Source organism: Sylvia atricapilla, chromosome 26 (assembly GCF_009819655.1).
Source record: "Sylvia atricapilla isolate bSylAtr1 chromosome 26, bSylAtr1.pri, whole genome shotgun sequence".
Classification (NCBI taxonomy): Eukaryota; Metazoa; Chordata; class Aves; order Passeriformes; family Sylviidae; genus Sylvia; species Sylvia atricapilla.
The window spans coordinates 2,550,921-2,562,378 of NC_089165.1; the positions used below are offsets into that span (position 1 = coordinate 2,550,921).

Sequence of the window (11,458 nt, forward strand, 5' to 3'; positions counted from 1 at the left end):
GCCCGGGGGAGCCGGGTTCGAGCCCCCAGCCTGCTTCTCGCCCCCGCCGCGGCTCTCCGTGCGGCTGGGCGGCGGCAGCCAGGTGTTGTCTGCCGGTCGGAGGCGGCGGGGGTGGATTCTCGTCAAAACCAAAGAACCCCGAGTCCTGCTGGTCCGGGAGCGTCCCCGCCCGCAGCTGCGGCGGTGGTGGGATGGCTGGTGCTCGGTGTGTCGGAGCACTGGGCCACAGTGGTTCACAGAATCCGGGAGTTGGAGAGGGTTGGAAGAGACCTCTGGAGATCACCGAATCCAACCCCTCTGCCAAGGCAGGGTCACCTGCACAGGTGACACAGGAAAGTGTCCAGGTGTGTTTGGGATGTCTCCAGAGAAGGAGACTCCACACACTCCCTGGGCAGCTGTTCCAGTGCTCGGCTACCCTCAACGTAGAGAAGTTCTTCCTCATGTTGAGGTGTTTGTCTCGTGTTTAATTTGTGCCCATTACTCCTCATCCTGTCACTGGGCGCCACTGAGCAGTGGGACCATCCTCTGGACACCCTTTGGAGATATTTGTGTATTTATATAGGAACGATGCTATTCTCTCTCTGCCCTCTCTTCTCTGGACTAAACAGACTGCTCCCACAGTCTCTCCTCATCACAGAGATGCACCAGACTCTTCATCATCTTAGTGGCCTCCACTGGATCCTCTCCAGTAGCTCCTTGTCTTTCTTGTACTGAGGACACCAGAACAGACTTCACCAGCTGAAGCTACCTCCCACCTGAGGCAAGGAGTACCTTTAGGGCCAGCCGTGCTGCAGGAGTTGCCAGACTTTCCTTTAGCGGTTTGTTTAAAAGGCAGCGCAGGCCGCGGGGCTGAGCCCCTGCACCGGGGCTCGTTGGATTCCTCCGCGCCGCTAGGGGGCGCGCTGGCACCTCCTCACCTCTCCCGCCTCGGCGTGCGCATGCGCGGTGATTCAAAAGCGATGGCGGCTCGGGGCTGAGGGAAAGCGATCCTTGCCTAGCCCTTCGCCCGCCCGCCGCTGCCTCGGCACGATGTCCTCGGAGGGCAGCGGCATAGCGGCGGGCAGACAAACCCCTACAGCTAAACAGAAAGGTAGCGTGGGGTGAGGGCGGACCGGGCTGGCTGAGGCGGGAGCTCAGCCGAGGCTCGGCCCGGCCCGGCCGAGGAGGGAATCGAGCCTGAGGCGGGAAGCTCCGTGGTGCGCCTGGCTGAGCTCTCTTTGCCACTCTTTCAGGAGGAAAGGTCGTACAGCCTCGCTACCTGCAGTTCGATAAGAAAGACAGCAAGAAGGTCGTGCTGAAAGAAAGACAGCCGAGACTGCTGAGCTCAAGCGTCGCTCAGCGAAAGGCAGAAAAGGTGCGAGGGGCGCCTTGGACGTGTATCAGGGAGATGTGGGGGGAAACCGGCTCGGCTGGGGTTACGAGGGAGCCGTGGTGTGTTCCTGGGTGCGAGCTTGGGTGGTACACTAGGGTGACACACTCGGGTGACCAAGGTATCCTGGGATTTAGTTGTTTGTTGTCAGCATTTAAGTTGAAGATAAGATATTGCTGTTAACGTTCTGGCTTAACTGCTTCTTTATTTTCAGGATGGTTTGTCAAGTTCCTCTTCATCAAATGCTTCCCAATCGTCTTCCAGAACTAAAGCAAGACCAGTTTCCTCTCAGAACCAAACTTCTGCTGGTAGGTTTTACCAGTGTTCAAAAGATGTTCTTTTGTATTCCCAGTCTATGAAACTTTTAACAACTCTAAGATAGTGATATTTTGGATTACTTGCATCACTGGCAGTTATTATTTGTGTGCAAAGGAAATTAAGAAACTTGATGTGAGACTAAGACAAATCAGGTCCTGGCTCTGGAATTGAGTGATTGGGTCTTTCCTGGCTTCTGCACAAGGTTTTGAACAGTTCTTTTCCTATGCCCTTACCATTACACTGCATTTTTTATTTAGTCTTATTTGATCTGTTTAGCCAATTGTGAGTGACTAAAAATCTGTCTGCAAAACCATCCATTTTTATTTCTGTTGTTATTACAAATTATTCCTGCCTGGTATTACTGCCAGTCCTTGGTTGTCTCTGCAGATATCCAGTTACTGAGACAAATTATTTCCCCTGTTTTCTGTGAATTGGGACCTCAAAGGTGTTGGAACCCTGGAGGCTGAGGATTTCAGCCTTTCTGTGCTGAGGAACATTCACCCTCAGGCAGGCACTGCTTTTGACTTGAGGCCACGGAACAGGGTTCTGAAATTGAGTGACAGCATTGGGGTATTGTGTGATCTCCCAGGGTGGAAAACTTAGAATTTGGGGTTATAGTATATGTGAAGCAATATGGAGGATTTGGGGCATTGTCTAAGTCCTTCTTCTTGGTTTCGGGTGGTTTTTTTCTAATAGGCTGAAAAAGTCCTGCACTGTGGGCCTTGTGTGGTCAATTATTGGGTCAAAAGTATAAATAATATAGGTGTCATCTCGTTATTGAGTGATTAGTGCTTAAATAACCATGGAAAGAGTTAGAGGCACCTCCATTTTCTGTCTTGTTATTAGAGCCCACAGCTCCTGAGCTGTGATATAGATAAGAGTTAATAAACACCGAGTCCAAACAGGAGAACTGCGACTCCAGTGCGTTAATCCCGGCTCTAACACGAAGAAGAAAAGAAGATAAGTCTCGCTGCATGAAGTCATTAGAGAGTGGGCTTCAGTCATAATAATTTTCCATTCTAGCTGCAATTCCAGTTGTTAACTTTCTTTGGAGGTTGAAGAAAAATAACTTTTTAAGTCTTTTGGAAAACAGGCGCTCATTAGACATTCCTGTGAAGAGAGTTTTTCTGATAAGCTCAAGAGGGTCCTTGTCCAGGTGCAGTTCATCAAGACCAAGGCATAAGGAGCATTTCTCAGGTCATAGTGGGGTGTGAGGGGAAGGATGTGTCCCAGATCAGCTTCCCTGGGCCTCTACAGCTTGGAACTGTGAACTTGTGCAGAACCTAATTCTTCTAGTTCTAATTTTTTTATAGTCTGATAACAGATTCTTTCTACAGGTGTTGACCACAGCTCATTAAATCAGAGTGGTTTTGGGAAGGGTGTCTTGCAGTCCACTTTATTAGATGGAGAGAAAATGAAGCTACCAGACCTTGATATTTCTGCTATTAGTGGTAAATTTCCATTTATATGCAATTTCTGGCTTTTTTTAAATTTTTAATGTATGTGCTGAAACTTGGAGATAAGAAATTGTTGTATTCTTGTATATTTGCAAAAGGATTTTAGGCAGAAGTACTAAGTCCTTTGGAGTTTAAATTAACCTCTCAGTTTGTTGTATCTTTTGGGTGCTCTGTTTTTGTTTAAAGTCAAAAAGTAAAGAATAAAGAAAAAAATTAAGTACTCTTACATATTTATTTCTTTAATGGAATAAAGATCATCAGCCCTTCTGGAAGTGGATCACATTTGTTTGTCACTTAAATGCTCACCTGATTCATATCTGCTCATGAGTATATCGGAGCCAGAAACAGAGCACAGATCTTTTTTACTGGTACACACAATAATTTTGGAATGATCTCTTTAAAGAACCTGGTGGTCTATTGACCCACCCTATGGACCTTGACAGAAGGGCACACTAACTTTGTTGTTGTGATACAGATAAAAGTGACCCCAAGAAGAGTTCTTATTCAGAATCTTCTTCAGAAGGCGCTTCAAAGACAAAGAAAACAAATGATGTGACTGATGAGGTGAGTCTCACTGCTGACATTGGTAAAGGATATTTATTTTGAAATGAAGATTTTTCTGTTTATCTTTAATCTGAAATACAGCTGAGGTTCTGGGAGGATCTAAAGCCTTCTTGCAGAAGTCAGTTCTGCTGCTGGCAGTGTTTGGTGTGTTGATCAGATATCTGGACACTGACCAGAGCTTTCCTTCCATTTCTTGTGGCAAAGAATCTGTTCCAATTGTTGCATCTCTTCAGGTGGATTTTTCTTGCATTCCTGCCTATACTCATTAATTATGTCACATTAAGTATTTCCTGGCACTTTCGTTGTGAGAACTAACACTGATTCAATCTAATATAAAGTGCCTTATTTGGGGATTTCATTCAGTGTAGCACTCGAAGCTCAAATTCTCTACCAGAATTATGAAAATCTGCTGAAAATATTATAAGAGGTGGTGCAACAAAGGGATGTATTAAATTAACATGAGTGTTTAAAAAACAAACTTCTTTCATTGAGCTGCCTGTTGTTTTTGATGATTACAGCCATGAATTAGACTATTGGTAATTAGTATGGCCACTGAAAAAAATCAATTGTTTAAATACCAAACTTGATGTAGAATGTTCTTTTCTTTTCTGAAGGAAACTGATTCTTCTAATCTGATGGCAGAGCTGGAATCTGAGACACTGCTTTTAACTTTCCTAAGAATAAAGGTGAGAGTTGGTCAAGTATTTGGTGTTTCAGATAGAACTTGATATTGAGGAAATGTTCAATTTCTTAAATGCTTCCTGACCTGTAAAAGTTAGATTTTTTTGTGACTCTATATATTTGTTTGTAAAACCGTAAGACTTACCATGAAAACTCTTAGAGTGGATTCACTGCCAGTTTATTGAGCTACTGCTGATTCTTAGGAATTAGGGGGATGCAGAAGTTTTAGGAGGACTGTGAGTCTGTCTGGAGTTGAAGGTTGTGGCAGTGACTTTGTTTCCCTCAGTGCTCTGTGTGTGTGTATTTTCCTTTACAAAAAGGAGTGAGGGTGGGAGGAGTCTTTAACTGATTTTCTGTGCTTACTGTGTGATGTTCCTGTTCATTAATTGAAACTCTTTGGTCTAGTCTGAGGCTTGCATTTCTTTATTCAGAATATGTTAATTGCTCAGATGTTGCATTGCTTTAATTGTGAATATTTTTGGGATGTAATAGGCAGAAAAAAGAGTTGCCAAGATGGAGGAAAAAGCAGAAAAAAACTTGATAAGTTTGTGTGAAGAAAAGCAGAGACAACAGAAGCAGCTCTGGGAGCTGAAACGTGAAATTCTGCTCAAGGAGAGAGAGGAGAAGCTCAATGAAACATTAGACAAACAGGTAAGTTTTAATTAATGCTTCTCTGATAGTTACACAGACCCATTTATGAAGTGGTCCTTTATCCAAGGGAGATGTCTCTGCTTCTGTGGCTTGCATGGGGTACAATTTTATCTTAAAGCAAACAAATATCTCCTTCCTGTTGAGGCCTGCAGCACGTGAGCAGGTGCCTTTGTCACTATGAGTTGGCCCTGTCACTATGAGGGGGGAGAAACTCTTGGGCAAGGACAGAGATTGCAGAGGCTGCCAGGGCAGGCCTGGGAGATGCACAGGAGGTGGAAGGCTCCAAAACCATGTGAACATCCCACACTGGAGCAACTCCAGTTATGGGTAAAGCTGAGATGCCACCCCTTAAAGAGAAGTGAATATCTTCTGCTGTTTATTTGTCTTGTTTGTATTTGTTAGCCACGAGTAGTTCTGGCCTAGTTGTGAGAAGACAGATTTCTAATGAATAATTAATGTTTGGCTGGTGAATTTTCAAAACTCAGTCTCTTTGCTTTTTAACAAATACACATTGCAGAAATTGAACAAGGCTTTTGGAGAACACACTTGTTAATTACAGTCAGGTACAAACCCCTTTGCTGGCTCTGTTGCCAATATCTCTGAGCTACAGAAACAAGGGTTCTGAGGACATAGAGGAAAGCATAGTAAATAGTTTGATGGGATTATTGTACCACAGACTTCCTGCATTCCTCTGTCAATAAGCATTTCAGACTGGTATTAAGTTTGATCATGAAGTGTTTTTTTGTAGTGAGCCAGGTGTGTAATTACAGAAGGTGTGTTTTGGAGAAGTGTTGTTCAGTGTGTGTCTCTTTCAGATAGAAGTGCTGTCTCCCCTCGTGGCTGTCTGTGAACAGTTCAAAAAGCAGTACAAAAGCTTTGCAGCTTCCTTGGATGCTGTAAGACACGAATTGCCCATAAAGAACATTCACATAGAAGGAGATAAGCAAGCCTACCTTGGTATGAAAATTTGATTTATCAAATTTGCTTTCGGTTACAGTGGGTTTATGCTAAAAAAGCCTCTCGCATTGTTACTGCTACATCTGCCTGTGGCCACTGGAGAAACTTTGTGTGCTCTTAGAGCCTTGTGGACATGGCTGCACAATAATCACATGTTGTGCTGTGTGTAATTCTTATCTCTGTTTAACCACCTAACTACACAGTTTTTTATCTTGCAGAAGAGAAGAAATTAACTTTTTAAGTTAGCTCAGTCTTCATATACACCTTCTTTAGCAGGTTTCTATATACTTTAACTGTATTCATGGTATTCCTTCCCCTTTCTTTTTCCTGTGTAAACAAGTTGTGGGAATGCTGTGATCTTTCTTGTTTCTGTGTGTGAGGGACAGAGTCACCTGGGCAGATTTACTCATGTTTCTTGCACAACTGGAGCTTAAAGTCAGTGTGTGCTGTCTTGAATCAGAGAATATGTAATAAATTAGTATGTGTATTTTGTATTGAAGTCTGGACAAAAAGTTAGATTTTTAATCTGCTGGTCTGCAAACAACAAGATTCTTAAATAATTTACAGTAACCTTGCACTTCAAGACAAATGCAAAACATTTATTGAAGAACTTGGAGTTCTTCTAAGAAGAATAGAAAGGGAAAGGTTCATTTTTTTTGTTTGTGAATGTTGAAGGAAATGACTGAATAAATTTCATGGAGGGGGTACATGCCAACAGCAATACATGAAACTGGCCAGGGATCTTTGGGTGTCTAAAACTTGTTTATTCTCTTATATTTCTCCTAAAAATCTTTGGCATACTCTAAATGAAAGCTTGATGAGCAATTTCAATAGCCTGTTGCTGGTGCTAGTCACAACAGTGAAAAATAATTTGGCTTTCACAGTTTCATGGTGTTTTTGTGGAAGCTGAACAGTATCCTTTTTGTCATCTAGTTCACCTGTCTCTGGGTTACTCCAGCTGTTAATATCTTGTATTAGCTGGTGCCTCTCTCATTTTGGATAATACCTTTAACTTCTCATCTTCCAGATGAACTGGGAAAGCAACTAACAATCACACAGGAGCTTTTGACAGAGGTTATGCCAAAGCACTCAGAGAATTGTGGGAAAGCACTTGGTGCATTGAAAGAGCTTAAAGAAGTGTCTCAACAACTGAGTAAAGGCCTTCAAAGGTAATCTCAACAATTGGGTGGAAAGACTTGTTGTCTAAATAGTCAGAGGAAAATCTAGAATTCAGCCCTTGCCAGATATATCCAGAACTGAGACTGGAGGGGGGTTAACTGAGGGCTTGGTAGCACTAAGTGTAATTCTCTTTGTAGCAGTCATCTGCATTTCTCTCTCTGCCCTGCCTACAATCACATGGGGATGTTTGGGGTTGGTACTCCACATGAACCACATCAGTGTGGCATTCTCTGACACTTCAGCTGAGAATTTCACTGAGCAAGAATAGACTTGGTAAGTTTAGGTGTGTAGGAGTGGAGAAAAACAGAACACAGAAAAGTGAGCTGCAAACTGTCCTAAATAACAACCCTGCAAATGTGTCATCCTTGAGAAGACACAAGGAGCACAGAGAAGGGTTTTCTCCTTAACTCTTGTGACAACAAACACAAAGCATCACTGGGAGGATGAGGAAGTGATAAAGCATGACTAATGTCCTTCCCTTCCTTCATTGCCCCAGAAGAGATTGGAGTTAAAATCTTTGAAGGTCAATAGACCATTAGGCCATCCATCTACCCCTCCTGCAAACTGCCCCATCTCTCCTCCCAGTTCTTGCTTGTGAGAAAAAAAGTCACATTTTACATTTGTTTTCTTCTAGTGGAGTTATAGTAGGAGAAAGATGCCGATGCCCAGGCATGTAGTCTTTGGGCTAAAGCAGAGCTATTGTCCTTCAGAGTCACTGATGTGGCTTCATGTGTTCCAGGAGCTTCACAGATGTGCAGAACCTGTCGTTAGACGCCAGTAAAGAAGTTTCTCTGCATAACCAACAAGTGTGTGAAGAGAATCATGGACTAGATGTTGTGAAACGCTGGTATTTCAACTGACTTTCTGTATTGTTTTACTGCTGGGTAGGTACTAACTCAAAGCCAGCTGATGTTTTTTTTCCTTTTGGTTCTTGTGTGGACATATGACTTGCCCACTTTTTCAGTGCAGCCAGCAGCAGGGATGCTCACTGATACAGGAACTGGAGGGCTGTTCTGCAGGCTCACAGGGAGACCTTGCCACTCACTTTTAATGGGGATTTCTGTGACAGGTTTTCTGTCCCTTTCTGCCTTGACAGTACTGAAAGGTAAATGATAAAAGGTGTTATTCCTGGCAAATCTGACCTGTGTGGTCATCTGCGGCCTGAGCGTTGGTTGTTCACTGAACAACTTCTGCAGGACCTCAGGTTTGTCCCATATTTCTGGATGTGCTGGGTGAATACAAAGCACTTGCCTGGAAGGAACCTGGTCACTTTTAACTAGTGAGAGGTTTTGGTAACCGGTTGCCTAATTGCCTTGTAAATAAATTATTGAAATAACAAACACTTTTGTATAAACTTGACTCCTCTTTAAGGAAATTCTTTGTAATAATAAAGACTCTCTTCCTCTGCTCTATTGGTAGCCTTCAAGTTTGAGTATGTTCACTGATTTCCTACAGCAGCTTTTGTTTCCATCTGGCCTTACTTAGGGCTAATACTGCACAGGCCAGTGATGCACTTGTACACACCAAGTGGTCCCAGTGGTCAGCCATGAGCACCCCAAGTGCTGAGGCCAAAGGATTGGGAATGGGGGAAGAATCCACAAACCTGATTACTGAGTGCATGTGCTGTGCTGGGAACAAAAAGCCACATCTGGCGTGTTTCTTCAACATCCTTTCCTATTCTTAGTTGGAATGCGTTTTTCTCTGGAAGACATGCTGTAGCCTGTATTTTTTAACTTGCAGAGCCCTATTCTGTGATGGTTTTTCACATTTCTAGCTTAAGCATTGTCTATAAACCTTTTGGGCCTATTCCTAAGATACCTGGAGTATTATCCTTGCACTCCTTCAGGTGCTGCTCAGGCTTTCTTCCTGGCACTACTAAAGTTAAAACTAGATTCTTGTCTCCTTTTATTAAAAATCAGGAGTAAATTAAGTAACTGGATCAGTAGATAAACCATGCCCATAAAACAAACTGTTCAGACCCTCCTTGCATACAATGTCAGTGTCATTTTTTTTAGCAGCAGCTTGTCTGTGAACCAGTGTTATTTCAGGATATCCATCTGTTACTACTTTTTCCTCACATGATCTGCACCTGGTAGTTCACCCGTGTGGCTGCAATCCAACACATCAGCAATAGGTGCTGGATCAAGCTCTGGGACAGGAGCATGAGCTGCATCCATGGATTTGGCCACTGGATGGGGAACTTTGCCCAGCAAAGTCAGCTTGGCTGTCCATGTGTGGGCTGGTTAGTTTTGGTGGATGGAGATGTGGGTAGAAAGGCTGCAGTATGATGAAACTGGTTTGGATTATTGCTGAGTTGTGTGTCCTCACACCTTTAACCTCTTTATGATCCATGTGGCGACTCTGAGACTGAAAGTTGGGGAGGGTCGTCTTAAATATGACAGGGGAGGATGAAATTGATTTCAATATTGTAGTGTGTTGATAGTAATGTCTCTGCACAGGCATATCAACTTGCCTTTCCTAGGATTCCTTCATGGTGCACCTCACTGATGGTCTGAAAAAGTATTTTTAAGAAATACTTTTAAATTAAACCCGTCCTTTTCAGTCGAGTGACTTTCTGCCCTTGAGATACTATTGGATGCTTATACCTACACCCAAACGTTCCTTAAGCAACAGCCAGCAATGCGAATTTTCCCTCTGAAAAGCGGTGGAATGCTGCTGGTTCTCCCCCCGGGGCGGTGCTTGCTGTGAGCACAATTAAAGGCTGTAAATCTTGCGGGGGCAGTAGTTCAGCCCCGCTGCTGCAGGCGGCACTCGCTGCACTCCTCATCCTCCCACGGGGCAAAGGGGAGTCCTGGGGCTGAAGCCAAACTGCTGCTACAGAACAATTCTGCGCCCGGGGATGTGCGCTCATTGTTTCAGAAAAATCAGAGGCATTAATTTCGGCATTCTGGCCGTTCTTTAAACTGAACACTTGTGTAATTCTTTGTACAAATGGTACAACAAGTGTTAGCTAAAGCAGCTCGGCCTCTCCAGGAAAAGGTTTTTAAACTATTTGAACAGAGACGTTTTCTTCTTGATTTTCACGAATGTTCTTTCAAAGTGCTGTTGTGGCTCTTTGCAGAAGTGTTTTAGGCTCCTCCACCTTGAAATAACCACAGAATTGGCTGCTGTCATTTAACACTGTACGAACAACAACAACAAAGAACTGCAGAATCACTGGAGCAGGAGCTAAACAGATGTGACACCACTTATTTTGTATTTCCTACTTATTTTCTGACAATGTCACATGCTCTAAATCGGTTGGAATCCTAAACAAATTAAGGGCTCTTTTTATTCAGGTTATGTGTCTTTTTTTCGTCCTGTGGAATTAATAATGTTCTCCCTGCTGTAACTTGTACCAATGTAGATTTACTTTAGTTTAGTTTTGTCTCAACTTGTGCTGCACTTACTAACTATTTATTAATCTTTTAGGCCAGAAGTTCTTGACCAATTGTTAACATTCCTGTGTGCTAAGGTGCTTTTTTGGGGGAAGGGATTTTTTTTTTCTTCCTCCAAAAACTGAAAGCAATTGTGAAATGAGCCAGGTGGGCCTGGGAGGATGGGGAGCTCAGAAATTTAAGTATTTGTCCCTTGCAAAACTCTTGATTGTTTAAAAAAGAGATTGGCAAAGCTTTTAGGCTGGGTTTACCCTGCAGCTTGCCCTGCCTTGGGTACTCATGTGTCTAGGGGAGCTGTGACCACATTCTCCTCAGTGCCAGACCCTGACCACCAACTCAGGAGGGCTGAATCAAGGCTTTTTTATTTTTTTTTTTGGCTGTAATTCCTGTGCTGCCTGCAATGGGGGCTCCGGGGTCAAGGTAAGGCAGGATCCCTCCTGCCCGGGGTGCTCTGGGGTGGAGCTGCAGCTCTGGAAATCACCGAGGTTCGTTTATCCCCTCCCCACACCCCAAACCCTCAACTCTTTGTTCACACGAGCTGCAAAGGGAGCTGAGCCTGTGCTCATCAACAGCCAGCAAAGCAGCTCATGACCCCAGCAGATGTTTCTGCATTTTAGGCTAATGAGAACTTATTGGATTACTGCAGTCTTCCCTGCCTCGGAGTAAATACCACTTTGTTGGAGATCCGGAAATTCATACTGAATATGATAAACAAACTGCTGGCTGGGCTGGGATTGCCAGGACATGAAAAGAGTTCCAGAGCGGCAGAAGATCTAACAGCTCTGAAATGCACCACTGAGCCACACCAATTAAGAGCATTTCCAGTGATTATGTGAGCATTCCTGTTCAACTCACAGAAATTATTTTAGGTTGTTCCTTCCACT

The 11,458-nt window shown here is 43.7% G+C and overlaps 1 protein-coding gene across 1 annotated transcript; it reads left to right on the plus strand.

The window, feature by feature from the left end:
• The first annotated feature begins 967 nt into the window (after positions 1-967).
• HAUS8 (HAUS augmin like complex subunit 8) lies at positions 968-8,590 on the plus strand. The gene is made up of 10 exons (XM_066336098.1): positions 968-1,090; positions 1,233-1,354; positions 1,584-1,677; positions 3,025-3,138; positions 3,620-3,708; positions 4,323-4,394; positions 4,882-5,040; positions 5,856-5,997; positions 7,025-7,166; positions 7,916-8,590. Exons 1-10 carry the CDS (start codon positions 1,030-1,032, stop codon positions 8,034-8,036), a joined length of 1,116 nt encoding a protein of 371 aa, XP_066192195.1. The 5' UTR covers positions 968-1,029; the 3' UTR covers positions 8,037-8,590.
• The last annotated feature ends 2,868 nt before the right edge of the window (positions 8,591-11,458 follow it).